Genomic DNA, 23,763 nt, shown 5'->3' with positions numbered 1-23,763 from the left:
AACTCTAGATAGATATCTCCCATAATAAGCTGAAACAATACCTAGTGATCTAAGATGTAAAATATTTTACTACAGCCAATTTATAAGCCTATAAAACATATAGGTATCATTCAACTTCTTTATTAATAGTGCATGCCTTGTATTAAATCAAAACCGTTTTAAAGGCCCCTCCCCTTTGACATTCCCTTCCTCAGCTGTTGCCCCTCATCATGTGTTATCTCACTGAAGCTCATCCAAAGTGAATGACAGCATCTTTTTTTACTAGAGCAGCATAGGCAATTCCCAGTCTAGTGCTACAGCTTAACTATCTTTGAGATTTAGACACACTTGCTACCTTCAACCTACAACATTCTATGGCCTTATGTTGATGTATTTGTTTCTCTACTGTAAGTAGATGTGGTTTCTCTCATTTTGGAAAACTGAAATTTATTATTTTTAGGTTTTTGCAAGTTGCTTTACATGTGAATCATATTCCCAAGAAAACTGATACGGGGAGAACTTTATGTTGTAGTCAATTCTTTTGAATCTGGAAGATCCATTTTTCACCCTGTTTTTGCCCAATAAGAAAGCCAAACATTTCATATTGGCTGAGTTACTGGGGGTTTTAATGAGTTATCGGTTCTGGTTATATACTGCCATATAACAACCTAACCCTAACAAAACAAGGATGTACACTGGGCTCACAATTCTGCAAGTGGGGATAACTCATCCCTGCTCTACTTGGCACTGGCTAGAGTAGTCCTAGTTTAGAGGCTGAAATCACCTGAAGATTAGCTTGTCTGTTTGTTGGTTGTTTGGTCACTCACCCCATGTGGTATCTCTGGCCTAGTGTCTTCAGGGCAGCCAGGTTGATCCATGCTGATTCTGAACAATGCAGAGTCCCAGGAAGAGATTGGTGCTCGAGCTCTTTCCAACCTGGTCTCATAAGTCCTTCCCATTACTTCCACCTCATCCCATGTGTTAAAAGAGAGTCAACATGGATGATCCATAATCAAGGGGAGGGGAATCCGACTCAACATTTTAATTGGAGAAGTATCAAAAAATGTGTGGACATGTTTTATAACTGTCACATTATAAAAGGGGAAATTAACCCAGGACTTTTAAATATCACTATGAAAAATAATCAGTGGTTCATTTCTAAGGTTGCCTCACAGAAACTATTTTTAAGATATAAATTCTTTTTTTAATGTAAAACAATTTTTTCAGCTTTAATGAGGTATAATTGACAAATAAATTTTCAATTTATTTAAAATGTACAACATAATGATTTCTTATATGTATAGACTGTGAAATGATTACCACAATTAAGTTAACTAACACATCCATCACCTCACATAGTTATCGTTTTTTTCTTTTTGGTGAGAATGCTTGTTCTTATTCCTTTGTTCCATAGACTCCTTACAACAAGATGTGTCATATCAGATCATCTTGCTAAAAAATCAGGGTACAATAAAGGAAAAAAATTTAATATATACAAATATGAGTAGTATGCTTACCAGAGAAATTTTGAACTCTGACTCATCACAGATACATATGCTATGAAATTAAGATTAAGCTATGATTAAGATTAAATCATAGATTAAGCTATGAAAGAATTTTCATACCATTTTGACAGTAGAGTTCTTCCATATAACATGGATAAATATGTTATTTTTAATACAAAATCATCCCAGAAGAATCTTTCTTTAACTAGGAAAAGAATTTTAAAGAATGAAGACCAAATCTCTAAGATTATTCAGACAAATAATAAGAACAAAATAAAACCAAAAAAAGATTAAAGTATAAATGCTTAAGCTGATATATATGTACATATACTTACAAAGTCAAGGTTAATATCGTAAAAAATTAATAAAATCGCTATAAATAGTTGATCAAAAAAGTATATAACTGAATTTACTAGAATAACTACACAATAAAAGTTTATTTCTCATTTACAAAGCAATCTAATCTGAATATTCCTAGTTGATAAGAAGCACTCCTCACTTAAGCTTGATATGTTAGTGCCAGGCAAAAGAAGACTGGGCCTCATTACAGTTCCGCCCAGAGGTAATCATGAAGCTCATCGGTAAAAGGAAATTATCCCATTTGCCAAAGCTTCAAGAAGTACACTTTGCTGTGTACCTCATAACTCAAGAAAGGTATAATGTGGCAGAGAGTCCTAGGCTGTGATCAGTGGTTTTGCCAATTGGTCAGAGGTATCTGTAAAGAGGTAAGACTGGAAGAACAGTGCCAAGAAGGACTGGAGAATAAGCACGTGAATGGATCTCTCAGGGAGGGCATCATATTTACAGATCTTTATGTATCACTTTAATGCCAACCAGAAAGCATCCACCAATGAGAAGTCACTTTACAACCAAATGGACAAGATGAACTGCCCTACAGATAACCTGCCTTTTTTCTTGACTACCTTTGTGCTTATATGTAATGGATCCATGATAACAGTGGCCTTGGGGGCAGGGATGGGAGCAATGCTTGAGCCCACAATACGGACTTTGTCTCAATATAGCTTCTAAGTTTCCAACCAACCAGCATCAGAAATGGAGCCTCTACCCTGGATATGGCACTATTTCTCTGGGGGCTGAGTGAACGGGTAAACAGGTTACGAGGTTAAACAGGCACCAGGTTAAATGCTGGCATCCAGATTCTGCTGTCCCAGGAGTCTATCATCTGTCTTAATATTGAGGAGCGCAGTTCAGTGGAAGCATTCCGACTGTCAACTCTGACCCATGGAGCACAGTCACTAGGAAGCTTGTCTAAGTTGTCTTTGCCTCCTCACCACGGCTTTCCTCACTTCCTTAGTAAAGGAAGTTCCTCTGAATCGTCCCAGAGAACACAGTCAGATGGTAGGTTCTTGGGTCCAATCTACCATAGCAATTCTAACCCCCCCATCTTTACGAACATCTGGACTGTTTTGTATACTACCACACAAAGTTCCCTTACTACCACTCTTTTTACTCTAGTGCATCATCCAGGTTAGATTTCCACAGATCGAAAAAGCTAAATGTTGGATCGTGACTCACGATGAGCAAAACCATGCCGATGACTTAATTCTCTCCTGCCCAGACTAATAATAGTCTGTGTCACCCTCCCTGACTCCAGTCTACCACCCTCTACTCAAGATCTTCTACATGGTCCCCTAGTTAGTGCTGACACATGTTAACCAAGTGTGCACGCAGCATTGCATGTATGCCCTGCATGTATGCAGGTTAACTTCTCCAAAATCTAACCTTACTTATCAGCGATTTGGCTGAAGTTAGGCCTAGGGTTGCAACTTGAAACGCAGCAGGTGACAAGCTCATCAGGGACAGCAGAAGGGATGCTGCAGTCCAGGAGGTGGACAGTTGACCTCTGAAGGAAATTGTGCCCAATGTAATCTGAGAAGGCCCAAAATGTTTGTATCTAATACAATATTTCTTTCAGGACAATAAGGCTTTCAAGGTTATATATTTACCAAAGAGTTTTTACCTTTTTCTTTTCCTATGATGTATTGATTTATAAATGAACTTAAAAAAATCCCTAATCTTTTAATCTAAAATGTATCTTAGTTGTACAAGTTAATTTCTCTATGATAATTGCCCTTGTTAGCTTAGCATACAATAAGGAAAGGCATACTTTTCATCATCAGACCAACTGTAAACTATGCCCTTACGGGTAAGGAATTTAACTTCTTAAGGCCTTAGTTGTAAGTAAAATTTATGTAATATCAAATAATTCACTGGTTTATTATAAAGACACTTTCAAAAATAAATCCATGCATTTCAATTAAATAGATCATGAATTTCACAAATTGATAAGGTAAGCCCTATAATATATTAACTATATGAATATAACTATATATTTCATTAAAATGATATATATATAAAATAAAGGTAAATTGAGCCCTGTAGAATGGCAATTTAATAAAATTATATAGTAATCCACCAATAGGTTATACTCATATTATTCTGTGTAATAAAGAAAAGGTTAAGTGTGAAGCAAAATGTACAAGATACAAACAACTAAGAAGGCAAAACTATATATTTGAAAACACAGTTGTGGTTCATGGCCAATTATTTCATATCTCTAAGAGAATTTTCTAATTGCATACAAAGGGTAAATTTAATTACCATACAAACGTTTGAAACTCTCTGATATAATAAATCCCTTAGGATCACATGTCAATTAAACAGATTTCCTTCTCTTTCCAAATACATTATTGATCAGTTTGGCCATGGATTTAGATCCACTGGATCTTCTCTTTTCTTTGAGTTTGAAGTTTGTCAGGATGCCCTTGATAATTCTGATAAACATCATTTCCACCTCCAGAGATTGCTCTGCTGCAGACAGTTCACAGAATTGGCACCGGTTATCCAATGCCAGTTTTTGCCCTTCTTCCCAGCCAACCTCTCGCACATGACAGAGATCTTGCTTGTTACCCACCAAAAGCACAGCTGATTCCACAGCTCTGAAACACAGATACACAATTCTTTGGCAAGACTGTTTTAACAGCTCTTTTTTTTTTTATTAAGTAGGTTTATATCAAAAAGAATTATGGACCAAAAAAAAAAGAATACTGTGTGTGTATGTGTGTTATTTGTGGTCATGTGTGTGTGTATCTCATGTACTTACAAAAATTAATTTAGATAAAATGTAGTAAATGACACAGAAGCAACAAGGCTCTTAAAGCATAACATTTGAAGTGGTACAAACCTATTCCCGGAATTACGGCTCTGTTTACTAACAAGACATGATTGTAACATTTTCCACTTTCAATTCCCTTATATGTAAAAAAAAAAAAAAAAAAAAAAAAAGGGAAAATAGTCCTCATCACACAGAATGCTCACAGAGGTTAAATGAAGATGTGTATAAAAATCTAGCCCAGTGCCAGGCAATAAAATGAGCTTACTAAGTGTTATCTTTCATTTCCTTATCAACTGAAAAAGAAGGACTAACTAATGCCTCTTTACTAATTCAATACTTGTTGCTGTTTGTTAATATTCATTACAGCATACTTTAAAGAAAATTTTACAGTCTCGTGACCTTGTACAATTTTTCTGTTTATTGAAGAAATATATCGCTTTGGTAAGGTAATGTCTTTGGCAAATATCAATATAATCTCCTCGGTTACAGTGTAACATTCCTAAAGCAGAGTTCCATTTGAAGAATACAGTAAGGCTACTAGGTCTTAAATGGCATGGAACTCTGCCAAGATATCGCCTATAGGGAAGAAATGGGAAAATGAAAACAGTCTTCAGGCTGGTTTCATTCACATGACAGTGTGAGCCGTAAGGGAAAAAGCACTGTATGTGTTGGATTTTGAAGTCACTAAGAGTATCTTTTTCTATAGAGTTCAGAAAATTATTGTGAAGAATTAATGGGGAAGAAAAAATGAAATATTTTGAAGGGTGAATCACAAATATCAGATGGAATTTTATAAAACAATGCCATAATTTTGCTTTTTATCTACAAATTAGAGACTCTAGTTTACCTAGAGATTGAGAACTGGAAAATCTCAAAATTTATTTGGTCAATATATTAAAAAGTTTGCCTGAAAAATGTCAAATATAGGGATTTTTTAAATATACTTTTTTTGCCTATTCGTGAGTGATTCTTTTGATTTGTAAGAATAGAAAGTAGTTTTAATTACTTTCCCTTACCTAAGTTATGGTGCTTAAATATAAGGCATTTAACACTTGAAACAATGGAGGTCCCTCAAAATCAATTATATTATAGGAAATCAGAGCTATGAGGTACCTTAAAAAATCACATTCTTTTCCCCTACCCTGTTTCTATCAGTTTTATAGTCAGAAAAAGGAGGTCTAGAGATTAAAGGGTTTACCCAAGGTCAATCAGATATAAACAAGAATTTAGATCAAATGACTGTAGGGAAATATAACTTTTCAATTATTATCTGATGATTTCTTGATAGTAGGCATTTAAAATAGATATAAAAAGCACAGGTACCAATTTTCAGGTATAATATTGTGCTTTTTTGCTTCCCAGATTAGAATGCTATTTTAGATTTTAAGGGCAAATCTGGTTACGAGCACAAAGAATCCCTTATACCAGCAGGTTAAACAAAAATAAATATTTTAAATGGAAAGGCTAAAACAATAAAAAAAAAAAAAGGAAAACTAAAATGGGAAATTCATAGGTTTAAATTTATAACTACTAATGCAAAATTAGTTTAAGGCACAGTTATGTTTTTCCTTCGTAGTCACTTGTGTCAAGACATTAGCAATCGGGAGTCGTTGATCAGTTCTTTGTTTTAGGAGGTGAAATGGAGAAAAAGGTACTCTCATACTTAGAATCTGTAACAGTTTGATTATTCAGTCTATTTTGCTTTGACTGATTGAACAGTTCAATGACTAGGAATTGGATGCCAAGTGTAATAAATCTGGATTTATTTAGTATCCTTCACATTTTTTGTGGGAATGAAAAAGAAAGGTGGAAAGGGAACTATCTGTGTACAGAGGACCATTATTTTGCAAGTGAATGTCATGTTAACAATAGAAGCTGTCTTGTAAAATAGCCATTTACTCGGGGCAAGTAACTGTTTATGTCAGCCAGGATATAAAGTATTCTCATCTTATTCCTTTTACTACATGTGTAACTCCTGTGGAATGGAAGGTGGATCGTTCAGGGCTGTTAAATTTTGTAATTGGAAGCCTGTATTAAACTCTTCCTAATGATGCTTACAGCTCTATGATGATTTACTAAAAAGAAAGGAGAGAGGAAAGAAAAATACCTCACCTTTTACAATGACTAGTCTGTGGCTCCCGAATTCTGTAGATTAGTGCTTTTGCAAAAGCAAACGAAGACCTGTCACTGATGTCATACACAATAATAAACCCATCTGCCCAACGCAGCTCACTTGTGAGGGAAAATTTTGCTTTCTGTGGCTGAAAATAAACCAAGCACATTGAAAGTGGTGGGATCTGATCCCTGTATTTTATCCGTTAGACAGTTAATTAATGGAGACCCATTTCACCTGGAAGAGAATTCAGCAAGCCAAATACTGATATTTTCTAAAATGTAGTCTCTGTTTCTTTTTTATCATCCTCTTTCTTTAAACAAAAGTGATTAAATTTTAAAAAATAAAGAGCTATAATAAAGTTATATCCATCTCATTTGATACCTTTTTTCTAAAATAACTCTTTTTCTGAAAATTTGATAAGCCCTAATAATTCCATTTAAAATCAATATCCACATATATGTTTGAAAAGAGATGATATTTTCTATCCTTATTAGTAAATGGAATATGTATTGATTTTTGGTACTAGATTTAAATCAGTAAAAAAAAACCCAGTATTGATAAGGTTTAGCTAAAAAGATTTGAGGGATATCTTCTTCAAATCATAATTGAAAACATATTTTGTTTTACTTACCTGAGAACAAGAGTCGTATATTTCTAGATTCAATTGCTTCCCTTCCAAATACAAATGCTTTTTATAGATAGATTCTGAAAAATATGCATATACTCATTGTCAGTATGGAAATCCTCCAGAGTTTAAAAAATGGTCTTATAGGGCTTCCCTGGTGGCGCAGCGGTTGAGAGTCCACCTGCCGATGCAGGGGACGCGGGTTCGTGCTCCGGTCTGGGAAGATCCCACATGCCGCGGAGCGGCTGAGCCTGTGAGCCATGGCCGCTGGGCCTGCGCGTCCGGAGCCTGTGCTCCGCAACGGGAGAGGCCGCAAGAGTGAGAGGCCCGCGTACCGAAAAAAAAAAAAAAAAATGACCTTATATTTGGATCACAGTCCTGCAAAGTCAACCAGTCATATTTTAGTTGAGTACTACAGTAGCTTTTCTTTATTGCTAGTGGTCAAAAACCCATATATTTGCTAATGTATATTTCTTACAAATGAACTTTACCACTATATCTATTCACCTACATGTTTTTCTGCCTATGTACTTATCTTCCATTCTATTACTACGGATGAATTATCTGTGTTTCTATCTAAGGCCAGTCTATTCACTATAAACTAGTTACTATTTCCTCTGACCTGCTGAAAGACATGGCTCCAACAATTCTACCTCTTTCTTCTGCATCATAAAATTTTCCTCTTTATTATATCATTACTAGCAACTGAATTTCTCCTAACTTAACAACCCTTTGGATCCCAACTATTGCTCTATTTCTCTGCTGGCCTTTTGGTAAATATCTGTACTCCCTGTGTCCAAATCCTCTCCTTCCCTGACCTTCAAATTATTACAATCAGGCTTTAACTCCAATTACTTGACTAAAACTGTTTTTATCAGGGTTATGGTTTTAGACTCAGTGAAAAGTTCTTGATCTTACCTGCCTTGTCAGTAGTATTAGTATAGTTGATCACACCTACCTCCTCAAAAAGTTTTTTTCACATGGCTTTCAAGGCAACATACACTCCTGGGTTTTTTCTTTATTCCATATTGCTTTGTATTAAGCTTTTTTATCTGTCCCACAATATCTTCTCTCACTCCAACTGTGATTCTAGTTTATGGATTTCTTCTCTATCTACACTTACTCCCTTGCTAATCTCATCCAGTCAGAGTCTTTATGTAACAATTATTGCTGATAAACCCATTTCTGTAGTCTGGACCTCTTCCCTGGACTCTAGACATCTACCACCACTGGGAGCCTCCAAATAGATACCTGATAGACATCTCAACCTTAACATGCTTAAAGTGGAACCTCTGATCTCCCCGCAAAGACTGCATATCCCACAAGTTTCCATTTCATTAAATGACATATCCATAACTAGTCTCGCAGGTTAAAAGCCTCAAGGGCATCCCTGATTCTTTCTTTCTCTTACATCCTATGTTTATCCTATTAAAAATTCATTTTTACACTATCTTCAAAGAATATTTTGAATTTGTCTGCCTCTCATCACCTCCTTTGCTCACACTCTGGTCCAAGCCATCATTACTTTTGCCTGTATTATTAGAAAACCTCCTAACTCAGCTCTTTGCTTTATCCCTCCCCTAACTCCCTTCTTGCTCTCAGTTTATTCTCAATCCAGGAGCAAAAGCCAATTTGTAGCCAGATCATGTCACTTGCCTGATCAAATCTCTCCAATGGCTCTCCATCTCACTTAGATAAACCTAAGCTTTTAAAATGCCTGAGAATTTCCCTAGTTATCTAGTCTCCCATGACCCCTATGATCTCAGTAGACCTCTTTGGCTATTGTCTCCCACATTCCTCCACTGAAGCTACACAGTCTTCCATACCATTCCTCACATTTTTCAGAAAGTTCTTTCCTCCGAACTTCGGCAACTGTTTCTTCTACCTGGAATGTAACTGCCCAAATATCTTCATGGCTCAGTTTTTATCACCTGCAGGTCTGTTCAAATGTCTCCATCTCAGCCAGGTCTACCCTGACTACCCTATTTTAAATGACTACACACCACTCCCCTATGCTTTCTTGCGGCGAGCCGCCTCCGACCAGCAGAATAACGAGTCGCCACACGCAAGATTCTTCTCGTATCACACTTTATTGGAGCACAGCTTGGTTAAAGAAAAGATGGAAGGAAGACCCCGCAATCCTATAGCAGTCTGCTTATATAGGGATTAAGAACATGTGTCGCTCTGTGATTGGCTTTCGCCGATGGTGTGACTTGTGAGCCAGCATCGGATAGGTCGCTACTTTAAAACCTCATTAGTATACTTAGCGCAAGCGCAGTGGCCACAGGAAGGATGACTCAGCTTATTTCAGCTTCCTGCCGCGTAGCAGTTAGCTGACCGCGCCCTACACTTTCTTTTCCTTCATAACATTTATCATCATAAGACATTTTATATATATAGATAGATAGATAGATCTATATATAGATATATATATGTATAGATATAGATATATAAATGCATTTTTAATTAGCTGACCCTTCCCTCCAGAATGTAAATCTTATGAAGGCTCGGATATTTGTTCATTACTATAGGCTCTCTACCTAGAAGAGTACCTGCCACATGACAGGTATTCAATAAATATTTGTTGAATGAACGAAGGACTTCGTTTCTGTAACTGCCCCTCCAGTGCTTTAATACAAGACCTACCTCTCTCCAAAATTGCATACTGACACAAAATCATGACCCATTCTGGTAAATACTCTGTAACCTGTGGTTAGCAAAATGTAGCGGACGTTTGGGAAAGCCGACTTCAGGAGGTTAGGGATGAATTTTAAAATCCTTCTAGGTTACATTTAATGAAATTTGCTAGTGTTTCGTTAAATCTTAAAATGTCTTCAGACAGTTTATTCTAAACTTTATGAGCTTACTACTGTGAACCATATACTTTCCTTCCAAGACATTTTAAAATACCCACTCTCAAAACTCAAAACCTGCCAGCAGGGGTCACCAGCTCTTAACTTTTTAAAATTTTATTATTTTCCCCTTCTAGCCCTCATTTACAAATGGGGTCATTTTTTGCTAATTAACCCTCATGTGGTGGTGAACTTTTGCTCATTTGGTTGTCTTTAAGAATGTCTCTAGGTCTTATATTTTTAATAGAGATGTAACAGCCAGAAATGTGTACACTTCATTTGCTTATTTATCTATTGATATAGCTATATATCTATTGATATATCTTATAAAGATTAAGATGGTGTTTTTATTTTGTTGTTGCTGTTACTGCTTTTTGTGGGTGTTCTTTTATTTATGTTTTGTTTTATAGTTTTAGAACATTTTCTCATGCCTGACTCCTAGTTTGTGTGTTACCTTTTTTGACTGAGGTTGTTGACCTGAGATATGAAACAATAAGAATTTCTCTTCCTATATATTTCTTCTTTCTATAATCAGTTTTCAAGTGTTTGCCCTAAAACATTTACAATGGCATATGGATTGAAATACTATGTGGGCTACACATAGGAAACAATGAAATACTTTAGTTATTTTCTAAAATACTCTAATAATGCTATATCATAAATGAATGCTAAAGATTTTTGTTGTTTATTTCTCATGAAAACACTTCCAATCATAATTTCTTCTTACTCTAAATAAGTATTATTGAACAAAAGAATAATTTCCCTTTCTCCCCATTCTCATATTTCTTAAAATCTTTGTTCTTATTAAAAAAAACCCACAAAACCTTTCCCCACCACACCTTCAGTCAGGTAAGATATTAGTAGCATTATATAGATTAATTGCTGAGCCAAAAATATATTCAAACCTCTGGCAAAATTCCCCACTTATTAATTCCCCAATGTGGCATTTCCCATATGTCATGCTAATTCTGATCAAAATAACAGAAATTTATAGTAGAGTTAGTGAAATGATCCTAAGATTATATCAAGGTGCCCTGGCATCTGTTTTAGAATTTCTCTGAAACTTACATAAGCAACCTAGCTAATTATGATATGATCTTTAATCACAGCATAATTTTCCAGTTATTGTCACATGGTTTTGCAATAAAAATAAGCATTTATTTTGTAGTTACTTGTGCTTTTATAATTAATTTGTCTTTATTTTTCAACAGATGTTGCTTTAATTTCAAACTGTTTCAAATTGCTTACAAAAAAATCTGCACTCACATGCTCTACAACACTTGGTACAGGCGGTAGGTTCCTCTAGACTGAAACCAACTGGATTTCTAATCCATTTTATCTAACATCAAATTGGATAACTTTTTATCATAAAAGAACAATTAATTAAAATACTTATTTGGGCTTTTCTAACCAACCCATGAATAAATAAATTGCTTAAAAGTGCAAAAATGGGGGATTTCCCTGGTGGTGCAGTGGTTAAGAATCCGCCTGCCAATTCAGGCGACACGGGTTCGAGCCCTGGTCCAGGAAGATCCCACATGACGCAGAGCAACTAAGCCCGTGCACCACAACTACTAAGCCTGCGCTCTAGAGCCCGTGAGCCACAACTACTGAGCCCGAGTGCCACAACTACTGAAGCCCGCACGCCTAGAGCACATGCTCTGCAACAAGAGAAGCCACCGCAATGAGAAGCCCGCGCACTGCAACGAAGTGTAGCTCCCGCTGACGGCAGCTAGAGAAAGCCTGCGTGCAGCAACGAAGACCCAATGCAGCCAAAAATAAATAAATAAATTTATTCTTTAAAAAGTGCAAAAATGGAAGATTCTATTAAAATGTTTCTCTGATATTAATTATGATGCTGAAGTTTTAAGGGGAAAAAGTCTAAAGTAGTGACTTACCAAAATTAGAAGCATATTCTCCAATAAATCGCTTGGTAAGAAACCTTACTGTAAGGGCTGCAAAACAAAACAAGCTGGATTTGGGGTGTTATCTGTTTTAGGATACAAATAATTTAGTAATGTACATAAGCATCTAGCATCTCAGCTCAAAATTTACTAAGTATTAATGAAGACCTTAAAACTTTACTAAATTCTGGTCTAAGAATGTCCACTGTACAGCCATAAAAATTAGGAGGCTAGAAAGAAAATGATCTCAGTGTGCTGCCCACTCAAATCACTGCGTAAGTAATTTACAAATGCAAAGACACGTAAGACAACCCACCTTTGTAACAGAGACAGATTTCTCATTAAATATGAGATGCAAGAACTATAACATCTCTATATTTTCTTTATAAAATTAATTGTGGCTCCATGGTGCTGCATGCTAATAGTGGCCAGGACGGTCTCAAGCATTTGCAATTGTTTAAGGAAATAGGGACTTCAAAATCCAGGAAACTGAGGAACGACCTCTAGTGTTGGTTTATCTTATTGCAGCTCCTGGGTCTGGCCCGTTGTTAAGATTCATTAGGCTACGGTGGTTCTATTGGTGGCATGCTTAGTACCATCATAATGTGACCAAATACAAAACAAAAGAAAACAAAAACATAGCTTCCAAGGTCTGGTCTGGGCACCTCTTGCTCATTTCTGGGCATTTAAAAAGCCATGCCCCTCCAAAGTTTTTCTCACTTTGATAATGTGAAAAAATGGCATTTAAAAAATAATTCATAGGTCTCCACGCATCTCTCTCCACCCTTAGTCTCAGGGCAGCAGAATCTTTTCAAGGGCATTGTTTGGCCACTGGTAGGTGTGGAGGCAGGTGTGCTGGAGTGAGAAGTAGGTGGAATAGTGATGGGAGGGATTTCCTGTTATTCCAATGAATTTCAAACATCAGTAGAACAAGACACAAATTAATACTTCAAACAGTTATATTCCACAACCTGTATATAAATTATATACAGGTAATTGCATTACTTGCTTATAAAGCGAAAACTCCTACTTAAAAATAATATATAGTTATATCAAGTTTATATACATATAATGTTATAATGTAATACATATCATGTCAATATATTTCTCACTCTTTTTGTACTCTACACCATGCCACAGAAAACACCACCACTTACCAGATTTGCCCGTTCCTTCACTACCCAAGACAGCAAGTTTCACATCATTCATCTTGCTTTTCTGCTCCTTCTTGGTCCGTCCTGATTTCTGGAGATATACTGACTTGAGCCAAGCATGTGTTTTCCAAAATCCTTTTTATTATTGCTGCTCTCACTTCCCTAAGGCCAACTCCACCCCATACTCCTACCATCCAATAATAACTTTAAAAATATTTTCCTAGAGTAGTTTTGAACATGTCTCATAAAAAAACAGTGGGCTTACTATTTAGACACAAAGGTTTACTAAGCCAATAGTTAAGAGTTTAACAGAAGTGTAGCTCATCTTCTACTTTCATGTACCTGGAATCTACCTTCTCCTAGAACCTAGAAAGATGATCTCTCTTCATTAAGAAAGTTTTTAGAGGATGGGTAAACATTCCTGTAAATTTCCTTTGAGTGGATCAGTTTTGCTTTTTCTATTAATACCTGAGGCTACATCTTCTTGGGTTTCTCCTGTGAAAGACAAGGGAGAATAAGTTAATTCAATCATGAAAAGAAATGAAAGAAGGGACAGGATGGCTCTCTTGGATGGATTAGCTCAGGGTTGACAGCAATGCACGTGAATATCCAGCCCATGTTTTTGTGTCATTTGAGGCTCTCAAGGAGAAATATGGGAACCCCAGAGTTTCACCTTTCCAATGTCTTCCTTAAAAAGTAACTTTTCTCTTTCTTTTTAAAAAAGTGTTATACCAATAGACAACAGTAAGATTTCTGGAAAAAAACCATAAAGCAATCAGCCTCATGTTGTTTAAATAGCACTAAACAGGAACATGTCATGTTTCCTTACATAGTACTTTTTTAAAAAGAAAAGAACATTTGGAAGGGGTGTTCTGACATAATTCACTCCTGCTATGAAATAAAAAGGCAAATTTGATATGCACAATTATCACTCTTTTATACTTCTTTTCGTCAATTGTCCCTGCTACTCCAAGTCCCCAAATTATTTTCTTCCCTTTCTTTCTCCCCATTTGTATATGTATACATTTGAAAGTTGAGAAAAGAGTACAACAAAAAAATAGAAGAATTCAACTTTTGTGGACTACATTTTAAGACCCAGGTAAAGAAGTTTCCAGGTTGGGTCTATCACAGAAATACATGCTTCTTAAAAATGCATTTATTTAACAAATATTGATTAATTGCCACTCTCTGTTAAAGCTATATTTGGTTTAATTAGATAGGTCAACAATTCAATAATGAATTGTCTAACCTGATGGAGTCTACAGTCTACCAAGAGAAAAATGGAAACAGAATTACAACGAATATTATCATTGCTAAAATGGGGCTCTGATCAAGAGCTGGAGAAAGCAGATCAGTGGGTAGAAGGTCTTCAAAAAGTAGGTAAAGTTTGAAACATGATCAGGACCTACAGAGAGAGGAAGGAAAAAGTGATTGGGGAAGGAAAAGAGGAAGGAAAAAGTGATTGGGGAGTTGTGTCTGTTCTAAAAGAAGAAACAGACTCTGTAAAGAAAAAAAGGCAAGAGAGAGTATATCAGTTTGTGGGATGAACAAGGTAACATCTGAATAACTTAGAGTTTATCCTTTTATTACACATTATAAAAAAATTTTAAATAAGCTATGTTTTCTCTTTAATCCATGCCACTCTATTAAAGTAACAGAGTGGGTTTTTTTTTAAGGAAGTTTAACAATTGATTTAGTACACTATGGAATTAAAAGTTTTTCTTCTTTTTGGAGAAATCCTATTCTTATCTTCCTAAGAAACTTCTGATTGATGTCTTTAGGAAGTTTAGTATATCTACTGGTAGGAAGGAAGAACTTCATTTCATGACATGCATGACATTGAAAACAACATATGAAGGGTTGTCATCAAGACACCTTCATTCTTTCATCATAGCCTCTTCCTCCCTATGTCCATTGGTATCCCAAAGTAAATCTAGTTAAGAAAGCAGCCTGGGGCTAGAATAGAGTGAAATTATAAACCTGAACAAAGAGAATATAGTTATGCACATACTTTTCTAAGAAACAGAGTGCCAATATATATATTCTTTCGACCTCATGTAAAGGGTGTTAAAACGTTAGTATTCTAATAGACACATTATTATACTACCTAGAATTTTCTCACATCTCCCTAAAGAAACATCCATTCACAACCAAAGCAAAATCATTTATTACTTTATTCATTTACTGAATGAACAAAAATTTATTGAATGTCTACCGTGGGCTTGGCACTAATCTTCACTGCTAAAAACATATCAATAAACAAAGTATTCATAGATTCTGGTCATAGGAGATGGACATGTGACACTAAAAAAAACCCCAACTAGTTATGTATCGGTATTCATGAATGTTATAGTTTTATCTGTTTAGTTTTGTTTCTCTGAGGTCAGATTAACCAGCCCTTCTCAGCTAATCTCATTTCCCTATAGTTTCTGTTAGAGTAGATGCATAATTTCCATCAAAAGCTTCAGATTCACAAGAGTGGAGTGATTCAAACAAATACCTAAGGAGAAAGAATATCTTTGTTCCATTACCCTGTTCCAGATCTTGAAAAGATGAAATACTTCCCAACTTATTTTCTGTGTCTGTCATAAACCTAAACCAGACATAAATGGTATACACACACACACAGAGAACAAAGAAATAACCAATGTCATTTATGAATATAGAGCCCAGGTCCTAAGAATATGAGCAAATCAAATCCAGAAACGTATTTAAAGAGCCAAGCATCATGAGCTACAAGAACTTATTCAAAAAATGTCAAATTCGTTGAACATTAGGACACTTGGTGGCCTATTTTAATACATTGCCAAGATAAAGGAGAAAAACTATATGTCTCATATGCTCCCAAAAGCATTTCATGAAATTTAACAGCTACTTAAAAAAAAAAAAAACTTTTGTAATCTAAAAATAGGGGATTTCTTAACGTGATTAAGGTTATAATTTTTAGGAATCCAAATATCAAAAAAATGTCTATAGATTTATTGCTAATTTTCCTCTAAAAAGAGGATATTGTCTGTTACTTTTTAGCATGGAATTGGTAGTCCTATCCAACACAATGAGGAAATAGCACATATGAAAAAGAGGAGACAAAATGATTATTATCTACAAATGATAGTTTTCTATAGCTACATTATCTGCATTATTAGCATGCATTAAAACCATTCAGTAAGGTGGCCAGATAAGATACCATAACAAAAGCAATAATTCCAAACAGTAAATCTAGCAGCTAACACGTGTTTAACACAGTATAATAACAGGCAATTTTTAAAAATGATTTCCAGGTATACAACATTTAATCCTCTGAGAAACTTCATGAAGTAAGTATCATTAATAACTTCTAACATGATAGAAATACAGTCCTTTTCACAAAGAAAGAAGAGGGGGAAAAAGGATGCAAAGAAGAATAAAACTAAAAGGGAATGTATAACATTTATATGATAAATTCTCTAATCCTTTACTGAAGATTATAAAACAAGCCTTGAATATGTGGACAAACATGACTAGAAAGACTCAATGTTGTAATTACTGCCAAATTAATCTGCAAGCAAAATGTAATGACAATTAAAATCCCAACAAAGATTGTTTAATTGAATGTGGACAGCCTGTTTTGGAAAAGAAAATATGTAAGAATAATTGAGAAATTTTAAGGTAAAATAGTAAGAAAATACCTTTTATGAGCTAAATCATACCAAAAAATAATTAAATCCTACTTTATTAGAACTGGATTGATATGCTCATTAACAGAATAGCTATTTGAGTATAGAAATTGAGTACATAGAAATTAATTTTATTATAAAGTTTTTAATATGTGCTATCATTAAATAGCATTGATACTATCAGAAAAAGTCACTGAATGATAAGTTATGTTTGTACCTCACATGCAGAAAAATGAATTATGAATATTAAAAACCTTAGCATGAAAAACTAGAAAAGGGTCAAATTGACATATATATGGGAATCTTCCAAATAATCTCGAGGAGGGTGAAGTCTTCCTAGGCAAAAAATGAATCCAAAGACAAAGGAAAAATACATATAGAAAAAAATAATCCAGTGACTTTTCATAATTGAACTTTAAGTGTCAGTTATGTTAGTCCCATGGGATTATTTACCAAAGTGAGTGCATATGTCGATTTATTAATAGCACAATAAGTATCTACATACAAATGGATCATTTTTAATCAGAATGGAGGTACTCATCTCACCTCTAATTATAAAGCAAGTTACTGAAGCAATTAAAGTTCTAGCAGAAGCAAATGTTTTTAAGATGGAATTACTTCTGGATACTTTTATGTGCTAATATGGAAATTCATCATGGAAGAGTAGTGGATTTTTTTAAGAAGAAGAAAATGCTATTCTAATCTCACAAAGCACATGTTTTCAAACAGCTAACAGATTTAAACTACATTGAGGTGTACGAACATTTGCACATTATATTGGGGTTAGGTAAGGAATCTAAAGGGAAAATTTTACAGAAAAAACAACAACATTTGATTGCTAAGCTCTGTTTTTTTCTGTTCTCAAAGCACTTTTTGCAATTCATCATGGCACAGGTAACATTCCCAGCCAGAGATCAGAAGCAATTTCTCTGCAATCACAAATCCTCCAAAACCTCTTCCAAAGAAATTATTCAAATCCAGACATTTACTCTAATAACCAAATGATGAAGATATTGCAATAGTGGCTACAATACAAAACTTCCATTAATATGAAAAGTAGTTACTATGAAGAAGAGTGCTTTCTTGTTTGCTAGTATTGTAATAAAATACTTTATACATTAAATTCAATTTACAGAAAAAGATAAAGTTTGATAACTTTTGTAGTAGAATTTGTAACTGGACATAATCCTCATCGTAATAAAATTCACCTTTATGAACTAGTATTGTTCTATGTTACAATAAACATTTATGTATTAATATATTTATAAAATATGATTTTTTTCTCTATGATAAGTGTGTGTGTGTGTAAATTGCAACTGAACAAGGTAAAGATGTTTATATCATCCCCAAGCAATTTAAAAACTCAGTTGACATCATTAATAGAATTGACCTATGACACTCATGCCTTTATTATTCTAAATCACTTTTACAACAAGCTTTGAAAGATAATCTTTCACTAGGGTATCAAATTCTAAAGAAATGTTTTATTCAATATGTAATGTTAGTAATTAACTAAATTACATGGGCTTTCTTGGTAAAAGAAAAATGATGAATACTTCACTAATTTTCAAGGGTTTTCAAAGCATATGTGAGACTAAATAATTGAATGGCTTTGCTAATTTTTCTCAGCATGTATACTTATAATTGCAATTATCTTTTGAAGGTAATGATTCAGTATTTATTTTACTCTTTTAAATTATTCTTGAGGTGTTTATTGTTTCATAAGGTTTTAGTTTCCCGCTACGTTTATAATAGTTAAAACATGATAGCTAACAGTAATTACGACTCAGCTAGTCACCCTCTTTGTCTCCTCTACAAATTTATGTCATCTTTCCACAGACACGAGAAATCTTTGAAGCTACTTTAGTTCTCCTCAAAAGTCGTAAGTAGGCTAAAATTTTAGTTAGCTCTTTCTTAATCACTTGAAGTTGGCCAGTAGATACAAAAGCATGGTCTTCAAAAACAGTCTTCCTTCTGTAACACAGCTGCTGCAACAGGAAGCCTGATTGAGTGCACATTCTGCAGAAATAATGAGTTTAAAAAGCTGAGCAAGGCAGATGTGAGAAAAATGTCACTCATATTTTCTCGACTCCTTTCATTACCCTTTAGAAATAAATATTCCAAAATTAAAATTAAATTTTCAGAATTAAGATTGCTGTGTTGCCATAACATCTTACGGAAAAACCCGAACAAACTTTTCGGCCAACCTAATATATGTATACGTGTGTGTATACACACACACGCATATCTATCTATCTATCATCTATCTATATGAGACCCTATTGTCTCTGTTCCTCTAGAATGCTCTGACTAATAAAACTTCCAAGAAGAAATTTTATTCTAATAGTATACTTTGAGTTGTAATTTGCTCAGGGTGACACAAGGAGTAAGTATTGAAGCCAGGTTGGCACAAAGCCTGCAGTCTTTCCAATATAACACCCTGCCACCCGCCACAAATCTCCCCTTTCCCTGCTCCTTTGTTCTTATGTGAAGCAGACTCTTCCCTCTCCGATATTTTTTGCAAAATTCCGATCACCTATGCTTTAGCCTTAATGACGTTATTCTAACAGGTTTATGATACATGTTTACATTTGGCTTTTTTTTTTACCCATCTCCTTGGCTCCTTCTCAGAAGTTGAGCCGAGCCCATTAGAGTGCCCTCTCTTTATATTCATAAAGTCATGGTTAATTTTTTAGGAGTAAATGTAATTGAATTTTTTTCACGTTTGCTTTATATCAAGCATTTTCTTCTATGATTTCTACTACTCAAAGGTTCTGAAATTGCTTTCTTACATTTCTGCCAATGCTATATTACAAAGAAAGCTATGTCCTGCATTAGATTGCTTTTGCTGTAAACTAATCACCACCAACTTAACGAAAAAACAACACATACTTATTATTTCACAGTTTCTATAGGTCAGAAGTCCAGGCAACTGAATATTCTGATTCAGGGTCTCATCAGGCTGCAACCCACGTGTCAGCTGGGGCTGTGATCTTCTCTGAAGCCCTACTGGTGAAAGAGCCATTTCCACTCTTCTTGTGGCTATAGGACTCTGGCTCCTCTTGTTTTTTTCTGGTTGTCATCCAGTGGCCTCTCTCAGCTTTTGGAGACTACCTGCAGTTCCTTGCCACATGATCTTGTCCATATGCCCATGAACAACGTGGCAGCTTACTTCTGCAAAGCCAGCAGTGGAGGGCCATCTCTCTAGGGCATGCTAGCAATACAAAGATAGATAGATAGATAGATAGACAGATTGATCTTGTGTGTGTGTAGCAGTGGATCTTATATATATATATATATATATATATATATATATATATATATCTTGTAACATAATTATTGGATGGATATTCCATCACTTTTGTTGTATTCTAGTGGTTAGAAGGGTAGAGGATTATACAAGGGTTTAAATCACTGGGGATCACCTTAGGGCATATGTGTCACATGCCCTAACACTTTATTTGATGCTACTCCTGAACAAAGCATACCTTTATCGCATTTTATTTACAGATGTAAGTATTAATGGTGACAAGATCACATTTCACATTAATAGATAAGCATGTAGGTACACAACTATTGTTTAATGTGGTAATCTGCGTCAGAGTGCTCTATATAATTCCATTGGCCAGTTATGTCTTGGAATTTTTATCCTAAGAAAATGAAATCATAAACCAGCATTTGAAAAATGAAGTATTTTTATTTGCATTATTTTATTAGCTAGGGTCAGAAAGCAAGCCACACTGGCTATGAGGTGCTCCAGACAGCGAGAAAAGCATGTGCTATCCTTCTTGTGCCTTCCATCTGGGTAAGTCATCCATTTTGAAAATAAAAGAGCAGAGTTGACTTCATTTCAAAAGTTCAAGAAATATGCATTAATTGTGGCAGATATGCATTAATTAATTGTGGCAGATACCTTGCTAGGGCACAGAGAGTATGAAAGGAAGATAAAAAAAGTAAGAAAGGAAGATAAATAAAATCATCCTCTGGCCTTGAGGAAGATTTAATATTTGTATATCAATTATAAATTGAAGTAAACATAGAGTGCCATGGGTGCACAGATAAAAGAAACCTAGCTAAATTCTAAAGGGATAGTATAATAGGCTGAATAATAGCCCTCAAAGATATCAGGTCCTAATTAATTTCTGGAATCTGTAAATGTTAAGTTATATAAGAAAAGTTATCTGCAACTGTGATTAAGTTAAGAATCTTGAGATGCGGAGATTATCCTAGATTATCAGGGTGAGCACTAAATGCAATCACAAGTATCTCTATAAGAAGGAGGCAGAGGGATATTTGACAGGAGAAGATAATGGGACCACAGAAGCAGAAATTGAAGTAATGCAGCCACAAGCCAAGGAAGGCTGGAAGACACCAAAAACTGGAAGAAGCAAGGAATGGACTCTCCCTTAGTGACTGAGGGAGCAGGACCCGGTGGACACCTTGATTCCAACCCAGTGAAACTGATTCTGGACTTCTGACCTAAGTAGCTGTAAGAGGATACATGTATGTGGTTTTATGCCACAACATTTGTAGTAATTGCTTACAGAAGCCATAGGAAACTATTAGAGAAGGTATTATAGACAGAGAAAAGCTTGAGCACAGTCAGGAAAGGAGGAAGCAGATGAGAGATACTGGACACTGAAAAACCTCTGCATTACTTGAGAGCAAAGAATGAGTGAAAATGGTGGGAGCTGAGGCTCATTTAAAAGACAAGGAGAAATCAGAGTGGCCTTATACACCATACTAAAGACATTATCCTGTAGGCATAAAGAGTTATCAAGAATTTTTAAGTAGGAGAGAAATGCTTTATTATTTATTTATTATTATGTATTATTTATTATTATTATCTATTATTTATACTCTACTCTGTAAAGTAATATAAAATACGGTTTGGAGATAGTGCAATAAAGGAGGTAAAAGAAGCTGAAGAAGTAGAAGCAGGAACACCTCTTAAAAAGCTATCTTATATTTTCAAAGGTTCTGAGTTAGAGCAGCAATGAGATCAGAGGAAACTTGTTTTGAGAAATACGTAGCCAATAAAAATAAGAAAATCTGGAGAGGTAGTATGAGAAAGGCAGTAAACCTTAGATGAGTAGCAAATTCTGATTTAAATGATTAGGTTGAGAGTAGTGTCATTAACAGGTTTTTGTTGTTTAATTTCACTATGAGAAGCAGTTTGAAGGAACAGACGCTTTCATTTTTAGACATGTTAAGTTGAAGGTACCCTCGGGGCTGTGCAGTAGTGAGTTGGCTGTACAAGTCTAATGCTAGTGAGAGAAGACGCAGAGCTGGTAGAACATGCAGTTTGTCTTATCAATAAATTTTCAGTTCAGAGTTAAGATTTTTGGTTTTTTTCTGGACAGGGATTTCAAATTGATGTATGAAAGATTTTTTGAAAAAGCACCCACTTTGATCTCTGGAGAAGAGAGAAAGATGTTCACATAGACTTTTCTTTTCTACATTTGGTTTTTTAGATGGTTTCTTAAACCAAAGTGCCCAAGATATTTTGGAAATTCTAAAAAACATATTAAGTAAAATACTTCTGCTTATTTTAACAACTCCTTAAATAGGCATTATAGATCGTATTCTTCCCCGTTTATAGGCATGCATGCTGAGTCTCAGAGGAGATTTTAAGTATGCAACTCAGAGAAACACTCTTAGTAAGTAGAAGTTAGAATGTAAACTACAGTTTCTTTGATACATAATCCCAGTGTTCTTTCTACTCCACCCTACTGTCTCTTGGCTTTAAGATATTTTTTCTCAAATCTAAATGATTCTTCTTAACATTTGTTGAAGCTGTTTTATCAGCTTTTTAGTACTATGTAACAAAACAAAAATGTGACAGAAATCAATTTTACAAATTATAGTCCTGTAATATATAGCATAGCACTTACCATATAGCAGGTCTTACAACTGTCATTCATTCATTGTTGTCTGAAAGTCTGAGTGTTCACAATCAAACCAAGGTTAATTGCTGAATTTGTATTTTAATAGATGAGATGTATATAGCCAAGTTATTATTCTAACTTCCGTTACAGAGAGATCCTTTGTTTCTGATAGACATTATCTATTTATCTAAGCAAATATTTGTGCTCTGTCACTCTTATAATTAAGTTCTTCCCAAAGGAACTCCAGCTGAGAACAGAAACCTTCCCATGAGAATCTGAAACAGAATTTCCTTTTGCAAATCTGTGTAATCTCGTGGTCCTTATTCTTAGACTTGTTTTCCTTATTCAATGATGACATTATTTAGCTATGTTCCATACAAGTTGCAAACAGAACTGTATTTTGTTATAGGAATCTTTGAAAATACAATCACAAAAAGTATATTTGATCAAGAAAGAACACTGACAGTTGCCTTCCTCAAGAAAATGGTTTTTACACGTTACCAGTGCCTTGTTTAGTTTTCTGCCCTATATGTACACATTTTAAAAAACCATTTCTACCACTAGCCTGGTTCCTAAGAGTTTGGATTTGTTCCCACTCTTTGCTGTCTACCTGATTTAAAATTGTCATAGTGACCATTTGGGGAATTTGAGTTGGGCAGTAGTTCTCCACTGGACTTTAGGCCTGGACAAGCCAGCTGCTTCTCAGGGACTCGTCTCTGTGGCTGGGATTCACATACCCACCTCCATCTCAACCAAGCATAGCCCTCATTCTGGGTTGCTCTATACCTTAGTGATCACTGATAACAAGTAAGCTTTAATATTTCAAGTCCTGCTGAATCTGAACAGAATTAATATACAGAAACAAAAGATGTTCAAAGATGTTCAGGACACCATTAATGGTAATAACCCCAGGGCTAATCAGTGGTAATGAAAATGAATGAGAAATTC

General features: G+C 35.1%; 1 protein-coding gene across 2 annotated transcripts; it reads right to left on the bottom strand.

Moving 5' to 3' along the window:
* Window positions 1–3,887: 3,887 nt before the first annotated feature.
* On the bottom strand, window positions 3,888–22,930 carry RERGL (RERG like). Of its 2 annotated transcripts, XM_027129496.1 has the most exons (6): window positions 22,822–22,930; window positions 13,275–13,766; window positions 12,112–12,168; window positions 7,368–7,441; window positions 6,733–6,881; window positions 3,888–4,444 (listed from the first exon to the last, which is right to left on the bottom strand). In XM_027129496.1, exons 2-6 carry the CDS (start codon window positions 13,324–13,326, stop codon window positions 4,162–4,164), a joined length of 615 nt encoding a protein of 204 aa, XP_026985297.1. In that variant the 5' UTR covers window positions 13,327–13,766; window positions 22,822–22,930; the 3' UTR covers window positions 3,888–4,161. The 2 variants fall into 2 exon arrangements, with proteins under 2 accessions (XP_026985297.1, XP_026985298.1); XM_027129497.1 differs by lacking the exon at window positions 22,822–22,930 and having other exon boundaries at window positions 13,275–14,260.
* Window positions 22,931–23,763: the final 833 nt, after the last annotated feature.

This window comes from Aethalodelphis obliquidens, unplaced genomic scaffold (genome assembly GCF_003676395.1).
Source record: "Aethalodelphis obliquidens isolate GAN/ISIS:26980383/991018 unplaced genomic scaffold, ASM367639v1 scaffold36, whole genome shotgun sequence".
NCBI lineage: Eukaryota > Metazoa > Chordata > Mammalia > Artiodactyla > Delphinidae > Aethalodelphis > Aethalodelphis obliquidens.
The sequence above is the reverse complement of the archived record's forward strand: the minus strand, read 5'-3'. Positions and strand labels throughout refer to the sequence as shown.